Below are 17,614 nucleotides of genomic sequence, written 5' to 3' on the forward strand. Positions count from 1 at the left end.
TGAGTTAATGTTTTTGTGTTTTTGATTTGCGTTTGTGTTTTTTGATTTGCGTTTTTTGATTTGCGTTTGTGTTTAGTGATTCGCGTTTGTGTTTTGCACCTCAGGGCCACCGTAATATCTATATATGTATCTTTATCACAATATTATAGTGCATTATTATTGAAAACAGAAGCTATTCTTTGAGTTTCCAGCGTTAGAAGAGAGAAGATCTTTCTATCCTCAAACTCTGACCTCTTTCCTTCTCTATCCTCGTCGTCTTCACACACACACACACACACAGCTCCGCTCTTATCTTATCTCGCAGTCGCTCAGAACCTTCACTTCAAATACTCGTCTCTGTTAATCTTCCTTCCGCTCAGTCAGCATCTCCTCAGTCTTCGTCTTCTTCGTCTTCTTCCTTCTTCTACTTGTTGTGGTGGTCGTTGATCAGGCCGGACTCCCAGCGCTCCACCAGAGGGTTCTTCTGTCTGGGGACGCGGGAACTCCGACGGCCCTGGTTGTTTTTAAAAAAAAGACATTTATATACATCAGTGAGTGCCAAAAAAAAAGAGAAGAATAATATTGAATGTGCAGCAGCAGCAGCAGCAGCTGGGGATGAGGCCGATAAGCTCCAAAAAAAAAGATGAATGTATCGCCCTGGGGAGGATATTGTCTTGGATGAGCACAATTAGCTTTGCAAATCTGAGAGAAGCTAATGCAACTGTGATTCAAGGCCAAGTTCACTGTGACTCTGTCGGGGGGGGGGGGGGGGTGGATTCACTTTAATGCCAAACCGAGCTGCGGAGCTAAACTCTGCCCGAAAAAAATCAAACCACAGACTGAATTAAAGAGCAGACGCCACAGAGCAACTCGCTCAACTCTAATTAGAGATAACGCCGCGCTTTTCAAAGAGATTTCACACAGGTAACAAAAAAAATCTGTGGGATTTTTCAATCGACTCGCTTGCCTTCTGTGCTGTTGACACTAATCACACACAGAGACATGCTCTCTCTCTCTCTCTCTCTCTCTCTCTCTCTCTCTCTCTCTCTCTCTCTCTCTCTGAGAGTCTCGGGGCTGTTTTCCTTCTCTCGCTTTATCTACAAAGATAAGCTCCTTACAGTGTGTTCCCACTGTTATCAGATGTTCGTGGCCCACATTGGGCGCAGAGGAGACGCCGACACCCCTCGTCGATTCCTTTCTTCACTTAGGACGTTTGGCTGCAGTGGAACTGATCCAACTCCAAAACAAAGCTTAACTGCAGCTTATGCAACACACACAGACCCTAAAACCACACATTTCCTCAGGCTCAGGCTCAGACTACTGGTGGAGTGGTTAGCGCGCTTGATTTTGCAGCAAGAAGACCCGGGTTCCCTGGATTCAAAACCCCGGTTGCAGAGGCTGGTAGGCAACTGCTTGGGGCCCCCCGAGCCGATAGGGGGCCCCCCGAGTGCAGTGACTAGCTGCCTCCCTGTCCCCCTTAAACAACAATGACATCTCAGTAGTAAACCCCCCCTAAAGGGGCCCCACCTCACTTTAACCTGTGTGAAGTTATCGTTCTGCAAGTTGGAAAATGAAGAGGATAATTTACAGTGTAATGCATATCTTTTTTACCTTGTTTATATATGTTTTTTTTCAGTTATTTACAGTATTTTATTGTTCTATATATTTATATTGTTTTATAATGTGGGTTCTTTACAGTGTAATGTATTTTTTTTACCAAGTTAAAAGCTATTTAAAGTGTTTTATTTTTTTTTACACATACTTTTTTACATTACAAGGTTTTTCCATGTTATTTCATTCATTTTCAAATTTTTTTATTTTATTTTGAACTCTTTTTTCGTTGGTGTCAGATTATTTGTAACATAATGGTGATGAACACTGGTTGGAAGGAAGGGCCCCCTGGGAATTTTTGCTTAGGGCCCCTACAGACTCTAGAATCGCCTCTGCCAGGTTGGAACAAGGAGTTTGCATGTTCTCCTTGTGTGTGCGTGGGTTTTCTCCGGGTTCTCCGGCTTCCTCCCTCAGTCCAAAAACATGCAGATTTGGGGATTAGGTGAACTGGTCACTCTAAATTGACCGTAGGTTTGAGAACGTGAGAGTGAATGGTTTATACTGTATGTGGCCCTGTGATGGACTGGCCAACTGTCCAGGGTGTGACCTGAGCCTAACGCCCTATGTCAGCTGATATAGGCACAGCACCCCCCCCGCGACCCTCCGGTGGAGGATAAAGCAATAGATAATGGATGGATGGAACCATCCCCAGTTGGAACAAGGGCCTTTCTGCAAGGAGTCTGCATGTTCTCCCCGTGTGTAAGTGGGTTTTCTCCGGGTTCTCCGGCTTCGGTTAGGTGAATTGGTCACTCTAAATCATTGGTTCTCAAAGTGCGGCCCGGGGGCCAATGTCGGCCCGCAGAAACATTTCTGGCGGCCCCGCAATGACTTACAGTTGATAGTTTTAATCCAGGAGCGACTAAGCTTGTTAAATGTTTATTGGACATTACTGGATACAGACCAATAAGTGTAAACAAAAATACTGGGTATTTACCTGGTTTCTATATGGTGAATTTTAGTGTATTATTGGGTTATAAGCTGGTAATAAGCAGGTAGCTACAGCCCCCAATTACTAGCTATTTACCCAGTAAATATATGGTAACAGAAATGTGTTACTTGGTATTAACCTGTAATTAGAAGGTAAGAACAATGGCCAAAATACTGGGTAATTACCCAGTAAATTATAAAGCGTTAGTATATTAACGCTTATATTACTTAACGCTAAACTGTAGAACTGCAATCTGGTCATTAAAATTATTACAAATGGGATTTATTTCTGTTTTTTTTCCCCTTTTTTTTCCTTTGGCGGCCCTCAGTCCAATGTTGGGTTCCTAAATTGACCCTCAGGTATCAGAACTTTGAGAACCCCTGCTCTAAATTGACCGTAGGTGTGAGACTGAATGGTTGTTTGTCTCTATGTGTGGCCCTGTAATGGACTGGCGAGCTAACCCTAACCCTAACCCCTACGTCAGATGACCCTCCGGTGGAGGATAAAGCGCTAGTTGAATGGATGGATGTTAATATGTTAAGGCCACGCGGTTGTGGTGCAGTGTCACCTTGACATGAAGATCACATCCAGAGCAAACACAGGCCTCTTGCCGATCAGTCCTCTTCTTCTCTTCAGCTCGGGCTGGGGGCCACCGGTGTGCTGTAAGGTAAAAAAAATAAAAGGTATAAGTGAAGATCGTGAGCAGTGAGACTGGTGTTGTGTACTTTGTTTGTGCTCCACACTGTGAATAATAATATAATAATAACAATAAAGCCTCCTTTGAATCAAATTCAAGAGCCAAGACAGCCAGAGGTGTCGGAGGGATTTTAAGTTCACAGGATTTGAGTTTTTTATTGAACGTGAGGAACGGAAAGTCGGCGGCGAGGAATAAAGCGATGATAAAAAAAAAAAAGCCGGGCGGGTTTATACAACTCATTGTGTAGAATACAATGAGTCATTCAGCGCCGGCAGAGGCAGAGGCAGAGGCAGACACGCCTCGGTCAGTTTCTCCGTCGGGCGTGAAACTATACGACAGGTTTTTTCGGTGATCTCATTCCTGTGGAGCCGCAAAGATAATGACCTCACAATGGAAACGCACACAAACACACACACACACACACACACAAACATACAGCACAATCGAAGGCACAGTGAGTGGTGAGCAACCTCACATGTCAGGCTCCATATGTAGATTTAATATGTAAAGAGTAGTTAAATATGTTTTGTATGCAAAAACACAGACCAAAAAAATGTATGTGTATGTGTTTTTAAATGACTTTAGGTGATTTGCATAACTTTCAAAATTCATATATATTGGCGTAGAAGCTGCAGATATTTATTATTGCATGATTATTTCCTTTGATTTCAGCTGTTTATCTTATAGTTAACTCAAATTCTTCATATTTAAAGGTGCCATATGTAAGAATGTGGCCAAAAACTTGAATTTGAATGTTACTACATTCAAATTCAAAATAACGGTGTTGTTTTTCTGACGTAACTGGCAACCCGTGGTCGCTCGGCAGCTGAGACTCTACTGACTGCAATGATTGGTAGACGGCGGTAGGTGGCGCCACATGACGCCAAAACATGATTTCAAAACATAAACATGATTTGCAGTCTGCAAAATATGTTTTTTAACGCAAATATTTTGTCTGTACTGTTGTTGTTGGTGAGTTCAGTTTGTTATATGAACATTATTCCTGAGTCTCTGTGACATATTAGGAGGATTTTATGGCCTTTAGTTGCTTTAGATTTATTACATAATCAATATTTTCAACACACTTTTTTAAGACGCAAACAAAAAGCAACCGCAAAATACTCAAATTGCAAATAAAACATTGTTTTAATCGTTCAAAATGAACGTATTTTATTTGTTTGGAAATAAACACTTTTTTGTTTGCAACGATCGGAATTTTGTTTTGTTTTGTTTTGTGATTCGGACCATGGGCGGGGCCCTCACAGGAAGCCGCCTGCTGATTGGCTACTGAGTTTTGGAGCAACAGCTCAATGGGCGGGGCATTATTTTGTCGGATGTCGACGGGGTGAACATCTCACCCGTTCACACAGAAATAAACAATAAAAGTATATTTATGAGGCTAAATAGGAGGATTTTATGGCCAGTTGCTTTAGATTTATTACATAATGCACCTTTAAATTGATTTTTACCAAACTAATGTGTTAGTTTGAGATTTTTAAGCCTATCTGCTTGCTGATTTTGATTTTTCAGGGTTCTATGGGAGCACAGTGATATGGGGGGGAAGGACAGAGGGAGGAAAATGAGCAAAAAGATGGACGGGGAAGAAGAAGAAGGTCAGTAAAAGTGTGGAATAGAGACGTAAATATGTTTTCAAGGCGCCTCAATAAGTGAATGTACTGCGGATTAACTTTTTTTTACCCATGAATAACCCATCGGCTACAGTACGCTGCTGTTCACGTTGTCAAAGGTCCAGACACCAACTGTCCACGCACCGCCATAAAAACTAAAAACGAGGTGTCGGCACTTTTTTGAGTCCTGTATTTAAACCCAAAAAATTGGACTCCACCTTTTATTGAAGACACTACAGCGCTGAGATATGACTCAGTATGGGATTTTTCCCCCCCCCCCCCCTCACCTCAGCTCCTGCAGTTAAAATGACAGGCGAGGTGCCTCATTCATTTATCCAGGAGTTACAGATATGTATTTCCTCGTCGTGGGGCCATCTCACGCCCTGCTGAGTAACGGCTAACCCCCCCGGATTCTACTGACCAGGAGGAAAATTAAATAAATGTGCTCACTGGGCTGTTTCAGGGGATTTTTTTCCCCCCCATCATCGTACTGCAGAGATATAAATTACACACACAAGCGTCCACACATTCTCTGCGTGAGCGTCGATTTCATACCTTTTCGGGCCTAAATCAATGCTTGCACTGACCTGCCGAGGGTCCAGTTTCACACCTGCCAGGTGAGTCCAGAGCAGCCGGTCCTTTCGCGGCGGACGGAGACGTCGACGGCCTCTGACCTCCTTGCCCTCCGTACAGGCTGATCCTCTGCTTGTGGAGCTCCTTCTCCCTCTCCTGGGCCTCCCGGATGTCCTCTTCCACTTTGAGGACGCTCATGGACGAGCGCAGCTTGAAGAAGGGGTTGTCTTTGGGCGACGGCTCCTTCTCCTCGCCGTCGTCTTCCTTCCCGAGTGTTTTCCTGCTAATCCCGGCGTGTCTCTGAGACGTGGAGGTGCTTGACGTCGCGTAGTCGACGGCGGTTACGTTGCGTTTGTCGTGGTAACTCTTAAGGCGGTTGAAGGCCGCTCCTTGGGTGGTGGAGTTGGTTTGATCCAGTCCGTCCTTTCTGGGACTGAACACGTCTACGCTCAGCCTCCTCGACTCACCTTCGATGGTGGACCCCTCAGATGATGATGAGGAGGAGGATGAGGAGGATGATGATGAGGTTTTACTCCTGGTTGATTCACTCGGCGTCTGAAAGGCTTCAAACACCTGCTTCCTGTGTTCCATGTGGCCGACCGCGCCTTTGTCGTAGAACCCAGGAACCGTACCCAGCCGCACCAGGGCCTGTTCCCGCTGGGTCTCCTCGTGGATCTCCTGCAGCATCTTCTTGCCGGCAAACTCCCGCTCTTTCCTCTCGGACTTCGCGGCGGCGAGCGACTGGTAGCTGGCGGCGGCCGTTTTTCTCAGAGGGATCTCCACGTACTCTGGGCACGAGGGTAGATTGGGAAGACCTCTGGACCTCCGCAGGCTCTTCTCGCGTTCCACGGCCCGTCGGATCTCCCTCTCGATGGGGGTCTCTTTGAGCGGAGTCCCGTTGGAGACGTTGGTGATGCTCTCTGAAGTGGTGCACGGTGAGAAGTCTGCAGATACTCCACTGTCGCTCTGGCTGTCGTCACTGGAGTCGCTGTCCATTCTCTTGTGAAACACACAAACACCACGCTTGTATTTCCCCCCCTCTTGTATTTTGAATATCTCAACAGTCGTCTTCTACATTGTCCTCCTCGTCTTCCCTTCTTCTGACCGTCCTCTCCACCTGTCGGCTGGCTTTATCCCTTCTTTCCTTTATTCCCCCCCCCTCTCACCACCACCTCACCGTGGATATCTCCCACGCTGCCCCGCCCCTGATTGGACGGCTCCATGGCAACTGTTTGCTGACAAAGGTGAGGAGCCCTGGCTCTGCACCTGTTGTGAAAGCTTCCTGGTTTTTTGCACCGATGGACGGGGGGGCAGGTCCACGTTGACTTGACTTTTTTGGCAACAGCTCGGCCAACTGGTCGGCCGAGAGAACTGCAGGCGGGCAGACCTAGAGTCAGAGGACGGGGATGTGAGATAATCAGAATCAGAATACTTTATTAATCCCTAGGGGGGGGAAATTGTTTTTGTTCCAGATGCTCCGTGCAAAGTAAGAAGAAATAGAGCATGAGGAAACAAGAGCTAGATATACAGATATAAATAAAATAAAGCAGTAAAAAATAAAATACAAAAATAAAGTAGACAATCTGGAAATATATACAATATACAGTTGGATGTAAGTGTAAACAAATGAAAGAAGTAAGATGAGAAAGGTTAGTTATAGTTTGTTTGTTTATTTATAAAGAGTCTGAAATAATAATAATAATATTAATAATATCTATAATCACTCCCTCCTCGCTGTCTTTGGTAAAAGGAGGGAAGTGTGAGTTCCATTTGTGCTCGTTTAATATCAGGAGACGTGAGGGTTTTTGAAGGTTCTGAGACGATCTAAGCTGGTTTTAATCATGAAAAAAGCTTCAAACCCATTATCGATTATCAAAATAGTTGCCGATTAATTTAGTAAGCGATTAATAATCGCTTCATCGAATAATCGCTTCAGCTCTACTCTTTATTTCCCCATCAGCTGTTTCAGTTTGAGTTGCAGAGTTTGGTTCTTGAGTTCTGCTCAGGTTCTTCTTTAACGTCCTGCAGAGACTTCACCCTGAGTTCAAGACTCATTGACCTGCTCTTCTGGTACGTTGATGGACAGGACCCTGGTGCTCTGTTGCCATGGTGACAAGTCTGCTTTTTGAGAAATCGGGATGTTTGGCCCTCGTGCCCGTCAGTCAAGGTGATTATTATCAGAGTTCACGTCCCATTATATATTATAACAAAGATCACGTTACTGCTGAGGCTAATAGGAGAATTTATCTTTTATATTTTCTCGTGACATTTGCTATGAGCGCTTTTGAAATGCTAAGTGCGAGATGACGTATTCGCTATACACCATTAAGCAGCGCTGCAGCGTTTCAGGTAGGACGGGAGCGTTCAGGTCAAAGGTCACGTCACGGTACTTTTTCCTTTTTACAAATTGTGTAAAATGAAAACTGGAATCAAATGAAAACACAGGAGACAAACAAATCATGTAATGAGCATTAAAATGCCGTCCGTCACCTACGTGATCATCAAACCACCAAACCACTGATGCTGTGCGTTTAAAATACTTCCGAAGATTAAAGGTGCATTACGTAATCAATCATAAAATCCTCCTAATATGTCACAGAGACTCAGGAATAATGTTCATATAACAAACTGAACTCACCAACAACAACAGTACAGACAAAATATTTGCATTTAAAAATATATTTTGCAGACTGCAAATCATGTTTATGTTTTGAAATCATGTTTCGGCGTCATGTGACGCCACCTACCGCCGTCTACCAGTCATTGCAGTCAGTAGAGTCTCAGCTGCCGAGCAACCACGGGTTGCCAGTTAGGTCAGAAAACGAAACATTAAAGACCTTGGTATTTTGAATTTGTGCGTAGTAACCGTTTTTGGCCACATTCTTACATATGGCTAGCATGTATAGCATGTTGAGAGCTGCAACTAACGATTATTTTCCTAACAGATTAATCGTTGGTCCATAAAATGTCAGAAATCAGAAAATGTTAAAAAAAAACGTTGATCGGTGTCCTAATGTAGTAACATGTTTTTTGGCCACATTCTTACATACGGCGCCTTTAATCGTTGTCGGATTATTGGGATAACGTAACGTTGGATTTCCTTTTTTATTTGTTGCCGATAAACGCCACTGAGCAAAAAACAATTGTGTGATTGTGTGTAGTTTATTTATTTTCAATCTTTTAAATGGTGTGTGATAGTTTGTCAGGACAGGTTATACACACATGTATAATTACACATTTACAGCATGACACCACATGAAGGAAACGAGAACAGTAAGGTAATGTCGACGTCACGTGCAGCAGAACAATGTGTGACCTGGATGTGAGGAAAGTGAGGACAGTGAGTCACCGTGAGCACACTGTTTACCTTCAAAATGAGGCGCCCGCACGCATCACTCAGTCATTATAGTAAAGAGGAAGTAACAAGGAAGGATTACATTAAAAGATTAAGACGAGAAGGTTACAGTTGATAAAAAACCTCTGCTTTAACACTTTAATTCCCTCACACCTTCATTCTAATTCTGATGAAAACAAACCAGATTAAACCAATTAATTGAAACCAAGACAAACAAAACCTTCCTACTGAGGCGTGATAATGTAATCTGATTACTTTGATGAGGATGAGATGAGATTATCACCCGTATGCACAATTTCCTTCAACCAATTCATTAATTGCAGCAAGTTGCCTTGAAATTTTGCGTTTTCTCAACTTTTAGAGGGAAAAAAACATGACAAAACCAATGGGCCACCCTTAATTGTCACTTCCTGTTCCTTTATGTCACTTCCTGTTCCTTGCTATGCCACTTCCTGTTCCTGGCACCTAACCCATGGATGTATAATATGAACTGGATAGAGCACCGCCCCCCTCTGCCTTGAAGACAATTTTTACATGGTGGCCACTGTGGGTACTGCAACAGGAAACCCCATAAAAGCACAAAAGCCCCAAAAGCAACTTTCCCATTGACCGCAATAGTAAAAGAGACGCCTGTAAAAGTGTCCACAGGACACCTGGAGACATGGACACGGGCTTTTATAGATCTTTATGTGGTAGTGACACTACTGCGCATGCTCTATGGGCCCCGTAACCCGGAAATAAACATAGGAATGAACGGAAGCGAAGGGGCGGAGCTCTATGCAGTTCATATAATACATCCGTGACCTAACCCTGTACCTAAATCGGCCTGTAGGGGGCAGAAAAAAGGCTTCAAGTTACAGGTAGAACAGCAGAAATGTGGTTTATTAAGGTTTCATGACCCTCAGGACACGTTTGCATGTTCTGCCCTTGTGTGCATGGGTTTTCTCCAGGTATAAGATGAATGAATGAGTGAGTGAATCTGACACACAGTCTGACTTCACCAAAGAAGTCATTGTGCACTTTGTGTCACTGTTGTCTCTTGAATCTGGTCTGTTGCTGCCGTCTGTGATTGGCTCTCGCTCTCCTCTGGACAGAGCTCCTTGGTGGCGTCCATCACGACGGGCGCAGGGAGCCGGCGACAGTCCAGCTGAGCCCTGAACTCCCGCATCTCCCTCGGCTCCACCTCCCGCCTCCTGCTCAGCAGGTACGCGTCCGTGGACGTCCTCCGCTTGGACGTCACGTTCCACAGCATCACCAGGCAGTCGGGGCAGGACGTGCGGAGGAAAGAGCCCGACAGCTCGAAGCGACGGCCGACGTCGAAGTCGAAGGCGCCGCCGCCGCCGCCTTGCGCCGAGATGTTGTAGCGCAGGTGCTGGCACGCGTCGCCAAAGCGGTTGACTTGGGTGTAAGAGATGGTGGAGGCCTCAGTGGAGTTGAAGTACATGGTGATGCTGTCTCTCAGTCGCAGAGCCTCCATGGACTTGTTGTGGTCCAGACTCCCCGCGACCAAAGCCCATTTGCCCTCAAAGTGACCAGGATGGAGCCGATCCAAAGGCCGGAGGAGCTGCTCACAGACCAGAGGAGCTGAACGGCTCAGAGGCATCGAGCACAGCAGAGCGAGGGCGCACAACACAAACATGGCTCTCAGTGGGAAGATGCTGCTGCTGCTGCTGCTGCTGATGCTGCTGCTGCTGCTGCTGCTGCTTTGGTGTCGGTCATTTTCAGTCCAGTTTTATAGTTGAACCTGCACGAAGAAAGTCAATATATGGCAACACTGTGGATTCCGTGATTGTGCAAGAAATGAGAAAGTATTTGGTCGGTGGTGAAAGTTGTGTGACACATTTCATCCACCATCTCATCACTTTGAACACGTGTTTTCTCTGTTTACAGTAAACACACAGTTGTTTGTGTTCACTAAGGTTTAATTTACTCTGATTTGCAGCTTGACACGTTGACACATTTCATGTTGCTCTGGTATTGTTGTCGTAAAAAAGAGCGCGCACATCATTTTAGGCTCATTCTGTTTCAGGAAACTCCAGTCATTAGTCTGTTTTCAACACAAACGCAAATCACAAAACACAAACGCAAATCAAAAAACACAAACGCAATTCAAAAACACAAACGCAAATCAAAAAACACAAACGCAAATCAAAAATACAAACGCAAATCAAAAAACACAAACGCAAATCAAAAACACAAACGCAAATCAAAAAACACAAACAAATCAAAAACACAAAAACATTAACTCAAAACGGAAACACAAACCACACAACACAAACACAAAAGCAGAAAACATTAATGTTTTCGTGTTTTCTGCATTTGTGTTTGCGTTGTGAGTCAATGTTTTCATGTTTTCTGCTTTTGTGTGGTTTGTGTTTCCGTTTTGAGTTAATGTTTTTGTGTTTTTGATTTGTGTTTGTGTTTTGTGATTTGCGTTTGTGTTTTTTGATTTGCGTTTGTGTTTTTGATTTGCGTTTGTGTTTTTGATTTGCGTTTGTGTTTTTGATTTGCGTTTGTGTTTTTGATTTGTGTTTGTGTTTTTTGATTTGCGTTTGTGTTTTGCACCTCAGGGCCACTGTAGTTTTCTCTTCTTCTACAGGTCTAGTTGTAAAGTACAATTTGCACAAGGAAAGTCCACCATTGCACAACACAGGACAGGCTCATTATTTGACTATTGATTATACAGTTGTGCAACGGCAGGAATTGGGGACATTGGTTTATGTGATATTTGGAAGCTCTGAACAAAGACAAACATGAAACATACTCCATCCATTACATCACCATTTTATCACTTTGATAGATAAATAAATAAGCACTGACTGGTTTTATGTTTTTCCCGCATATGTATACATTTGATTTTATTATGTTCAAAATAGTGTCAGCTCCAGTAGTAAATAAACACATTTAACATTTAAGAGTTCTTCTTCCAACTGATTTTGTTGGATTTATACTCATTCTTAAATTAGAAGACACATTTTTGGACACTTTGTTAAATAGGACATTCTCCGTCCATCTTGGCCAGTGCTGTGGCGTCCCACAAGGCGCCGCTTTAGGCCCGCTCCTTATCTACCTTTACATGCTGCCTTTGGGATTCATCTTTAACCCTTTAAGGTACAACTCAACCATTTGGTCGAACACTTTAAGTCACTAAATCTCATTGAAAAATGCATCAAGCTGAACTCACTAATGTGACTTGTGAATGTTGTACTTTATGAATTATGCAAACCAGGTTTATAATGAACAGACGTCTAAACCGTTTGGTAGAGGCCTGTATCTGGAATAATGAAGGGTCTAATTAAAATTTTTTTTTTTTTAAATCATCATAACTATCATAAGTCATCATAAGTAAATAAAATAAAAATAATAAAATGATACAAAATGCAAAGAAATTATTATTATTTTCATTGTTTTTCTGATGATGTTCTGGTGTTTATGTTCAATCTTGGATGGATTTTAATTTCTTAAGTCGTAACAAAAATGTGGTAAAACTGATATTTTTAAATGGTGTTGGACGCTGTCCTTGGTCCTGTTGTTGTGTTCATTGACAATTCTTTAAAAATGGATAAACAGAGCTTTACTATTCATTTATTTATTTAATATTTATTTGGTTTGAGTGTTTCCATTGATTCCTTTTTATTTGGTGATTTTACTTATTGTACTTTATTGCTTCCTTTATTTAAGCATATTTTTAAATGTGCTTTATAAATAAATTTGACAGTTTGATGTCCAGCATCTGAGAGTTTAATTCATTGTTCAACACTTAAAGGCGCCATATGTAAGAATGTGGCCAAAAACGGTTACTACATTCAAATTCAAAACACCGAGATCTTTTTAGGTTTCATTTTCTGACGTAAATGGCAACCCGTGGTTGCTCGGCAGCTGAGACTCTACCGACTGCAATGATTGGTAGACGGCGGTAGGTGGCGCCACATGACGCCAAAACATGATTTGCAGTCTGCAAAATATATTTTTTAATGCAAATATTTTGTCTGTACTGTTGTTGTTGGTGAGTTCAGTTTGTTATATGAACATTATTCCTGAGTCTCTGTGACATATTAGGAGGATTTTATCATTTATTACATAATGCACCTTTAAGGTTATTACAATATTACACTGTTTTGTAACAAAATGCTGCTGATGCAAAAAAAGCTGTGTCGACATTTTTATTGACAAGATGTTTATTTACAAAGAGCCCACTGACACTGAGCAAAAATCGCGCGCTTTGAGCGTCTCAAGCTCCTCGTGCGTCTGTCGCCTCCTGCTCCGGACAGAGCTCTTTGCTGGGATCCATCACAATCGGAGGGAGCATGTTCAGACACGCCGCCTGCTCCTTGAACTCGTTCGTCTCCTCCTGCTCCAGCTCCCTCCTCCGGCTGAACAGGTACAGGCGATTCAGTTTGCCCGGCAGGTCGAAGCGAGCCACCAGGCAGTCCGGACAGCACGTGTGCAGGAAGGTCACCGTGAGGTTGTCGTTCGGGAACGCGAAGCCGCTGCTGCCGCCTTCCAGCGAGACGTTGCTGCGGACGTACTTGCAGCTGTCGTTGAAGCCGAACGCGCGCTTGAAGGACATCCCGGAGCCGCCGTCGCTGGCGTTGGCGAACTGAATGACGGCGCTCTCTCTGGTCTTGTAGTGCTCCAGGTCGTCGAGGTCGGCCAGACAGCCGGCGACCAAGACCCATCTCCCCTCCAGGTGATGGCGATCCAGCGCCTCCAGAGGATGGACCAACTTATCGCAGACGGGAGCCGAACGGCTCACGGACGTCAGGCACAGCAGAGCGACGGCGGCGCACACCACAAACATGTTTCCTCTCCCGCTGGATCTGTAATACGTGTCTGATCGGGGGGGGTGATTTCTCTTCTTCTGCAGCTCAGTCAGTGTAGTTTTATAGTAGAATAGTCCACTATTGCAACACGGGGGCAGGTTCAATATTTAACATCATCGTTGTGCAATGACGGAGATTTAGGACGTGCGGAGGAGTTGTGTTGTTTTTGGAAGCTCCGAGGTTCGTTTGTACGCAGGAGGTCGTTTCTAAACCACAAGACAACAAACAAAGTAGAAAAAGTCACTTTATTTTTTTTTTTTTTATAAAATAGAGCATAAATATAATCAGTAGCTGTTCAACAAGTCGACGTCCTCCGCGGTGAGAGCCGAGGAGGTCGGGCGTTTGGTCGGAGGGCTGCGATGTTCGCCGTCGCAGACGTCCGGCGGCCGACGCGGCCTCTTTCTGTCGACGCCGCGACAGTGAGAGTTCTTCGCGCCGCGGTTTTCCCGATTCTCAGGCGCGCGATCGTCGGCTGCCGCTCTGCAGAAATGCAGCCTCTCGCTCTCGGCCTCCTCGTCGTCGCCGTCGCGCGGCAGCGGTGCCGCTTTCAGGACGTCTCTGACAAACTTCTGCCGCCCGACTGCAAAACAAAAAAAAGAGCATTTCATTAAAAAAGGTGAAGCGCGATGACACAACATCCAGTCATGTGACGACACGTGTGAGGGGAAACCTACAGAAGCGCAGCGCCGATGTTCTCGACGCTTCGATTTTCTTCTGTTTTGGCATTTGCGAATTATTCGTTTCCCACTGAGTTACGACCTGAAGACACACATTAGTTACATTTGTTAAGGACCTGAAAACACAAACTCGTATCAGAGCGCGAATGTGATTACCTGCTCTGCCCAGCCTTCCGTTTTACACCTCGAGTGATCGAAGGCGTCCAGTGGCTTCTCTGAATAAACCAGTCCCAACACTTTCATCATCGTCTTCTTCAAAGCTGCACCAAGCTGACGGTAAAGATCTCATTTACTGATCGACGTGACGATAAACTGCAGCCCCGATATTATTAGGGTCTCTGCAGGTTTCGACAAGTCAAATTTAAGACTTTTTTAAAGACCATAATGAACACAATTTAAGACCCATTTCATAACCCGTTCTGGCAAAAAAGTACAAAAGACATGAAGGAAAATTGGAGCCACAAATCGTTGAACTTAGCTGCGGGTTTTCATTAAGTTTTCTCCACTGCTATGCTAAGCTGTAACGCACCACGGCGCGCGCACAGCACACTAGCTTGTGGTGCTCGATAAATTCTCCCCGGGGAACACAGGTGGCCTACTTTAGTTCCGTGTTGTAGTTCTGTTATTGCATCAAAAATAGAAACATTTCAAAGCGGGACTGAAGTTAATGCATGTTTTAAATAAAAGTCACGTTAATACACGTTAATTTTAAGACCTTTCAAAATTGTATTTAAGACCTTTTAGGAGCATTTAAGACATTTTAAGGCCTTATTTCTTGGATTTAAGACTTTTTAAGACCCCGTGGATACCCTGATTATCTTACACACGACATTATTACACCGACTTACCTTCAACCTGGTCCCAGACACATCCAGCTGTTCAAGTTTGGGCAGACATGTGAGGTATCCGAGGGCCCTTTCTGAGATAGGATTATCTGCAGAGGAAAGAGAAGAAGTGATGAGCAGAAGGGAAAAAGTGTGAATATTGCGATGACAACACGTGACTTTAGTGACAGTTTGTTTATTTTTATTTTAATGTCGATTTAACAGGGACGATACATACAACATTGCCGCAGAAAATGGGGAAAATGTGATGCATAAGACGTCATCTAGCTTCAGCTAATTTGCACTCTTTGTCCCTAGTCAGGCTTTAGAATAGAATAAAATAATCTGAATACAATAAGTGCAATTATACAAAGGCAGTGGGAAATACAGGGAATAGATACAAATAAACACAGCTGCGATTAAAACATAAGTTGAATTTAGCATTAAGCATAGAATAATATACTGTATGGACAATGACTTGAGATGTTCACTTGTCACAGGGTCTTCCTGCTTTGGCTTAATCTTTAAGTACTTTATACTAAAAATGATGTAAACACAATAATTTAAATCCAACTACAGTGTATTTTCTTATAATTGTCTCACTTATTTCTTCACCCACCGAGCAATTGATTATTTAGAAGAGTTAAATATGCTTAACCGTCATATAAAAGGCTATGCTAACTTCTTGGACAAATAAAAGTAGTAGTATAAATTAATCGCCAACTATTTTGATAATCGATAATCGGTTTGAAGCATTTTTTCCATCAGTAAAACAAGATTTCTGATGGTTTTAGCTTCTTAAATGTCAATATTCTCTTTGTTTCTAAACAAAGAAATCATTCAAACTGAATCATTTTGGTTTGTGGACAAAAACAAGACGTTCGAGAACATTGTTATTTCAGGTTTGACGAACACTGATCAACGTTTTTTAACATTTTATGGACTAACGTTACGAATCGATGAAAGAAAATAATCGACAGATTAATCGATTACGAAAATAATCGTTAGTTGCAGCTCTAATAAAGAGTCAACATGCATCAGGGACAGATGAGAAGTTGTGACAGAAGTGTTTCAGTGGATTTGAAAAGTCCGTGGATGTCAGATTAAAAAAAGATGGCTCTAAAAGTGGAGCTCGAGTGGATCCTCGATGCTTAGATCTCAGAACCTTCAAAAACCCTCACGTCTCCTGGTATTAATCGATAGATTAATCGATTACAAAAAAAATCGTTAGTTGCAGCTCTAGTAGGAGCATTTAAAATAATGTGCATTGTGCATGTCGATGCTGCAAACAAGTGACAGTAATTGATGGGTATTTGAGCGACCATTGGCATGTAGTATAAATAGAATATTCTCTTAACTAACAGGAAACATCCAGGAGCTGAAGACGGTCCAGTCCCTTCTTCATGATCCGGATCGGTGCCGTCAGTCTTTGTACTCCAACATCAGACAGACTGTTGCCACCAATAAAAAGATGAGTCAGGCTGCTGTGAAAGATGAAAACACACACACACACACACACTGTCATCTGGGTTATTTCTTACAGATTATCCACCCTGAGATTAGGACGTGTTTTTTTTTATTACTTTGCTAATGAGGTAGATGTGAGATGCTGGAATATCTCGTGGTCGTCGTCCAGTCTGCAGCCGAACAAATCCAAGGACTTCAAACTGCGGAATGTTTTGATTTCATCCATCCTTTCGTGCAAGAGGGGGAACCTGCAGAAAAGGAGGAGAGGGTGAGATGAAGAAGAAGTTTGCATTTCGTGGTAAATGGCTGAGAGAAGTGAAAGTCACCTGTTTCGTAGACACAGGGATCCGAGCACCGTGTGTCCATACGCGTCGCTGAACAACTGCAGGGCTTTTGGGGAAACGTCCGCGTTCACAAACACGCGATTCTCTTCCGCGGCTGCGAAAAGCCTGTCCCCCACCTGCTCCGGGAAACCCACCAAAGAGTCCACGTGGTGGATGTTGTCGGCGACGAACAGCAGCGTGATGTCGAACAGAGATTTGCTGGAGTATCTCAGGCTGCCCTCGGCGTTGTAGGTGAATATAAAATGCTCCTTCTTGGGCACAAACGGGTTCGTCCTCCTGCACGAAGACGACACCGGCTTGGGCTGAGACAGGACGACCTCGCTGACCCGCCGGAGGACACCTCTCTCACGGACATAAACGCTGTCATTGTCCATAATTGTCCTCCGCGGTTTTATTGTCACGGTGAAAACGAACTCAACTCATGCGCGCTTAGCTAGCCGGCTAACACCGGTAGCACAACACAAGCTAGCTGTTGTTGTTTTTTTACTCGCTACGGACGATGTCATTGATTTCAGACGAAAGCTATTTAAAAAGAACCAAGTAGCGATCAACTTTTTTACAATTCTACAGTTTGAGACGAACAGTATTTGCGTGTTTATTCACGCCGAACGTCGGTGTCCTGACGGTTGTACCCACAAAAAAGTTGGGAAAGTTGCCTCTTCCTGCGTGCCGGTCTTTTTTAACTTCAAAATAAAAGCCGGTTACCAA

General features: G+C 43.7%; 1 protein-coding gene across 1 annotated transcript; it reads right to left on the bottom strand.

Moving 5' to 3' along the window:
• Nucleotides 1-13,878: 13,878 nt before the first annotated feature.
• On the bottom strand, nt 13,879-17,280 carry lrrc42 (leucine rich repeat containing 42; the record flags this gene model as incomplete). Its single annotated transcript, XM_083909279.1, has 7 exons — nt 13,879-14,174; nt 14,269-14,353; nt 14,428-14,541; nt 15,120-15,205; nt 16,458-16,579; nt 16,679-16,810; nt 16,889-17,280. The coding sequence occupies 7 exons, from the start codon at nt 17,278-17,280 to the stop codon at nt 13,879-13,881; spliced, it is 1,227 nt and encodes a 408-aa protein (XP_083765405.1).
• Between the last annotated feature and the right edge of the window lie 334 nt (nt 17,281-17,614).

This window comes from Microchirus variegatus, assembly GCF_963457635.1.
Source record: "Microchirus variegatus genome assembly, chromosome: 23".
Lineage (NCBI taxonomy): Eukaryota > Metazoa > Chordata > Actinopteri > Pleuronectiformes > Soleidae > Microchirus > Microchirus variegatus.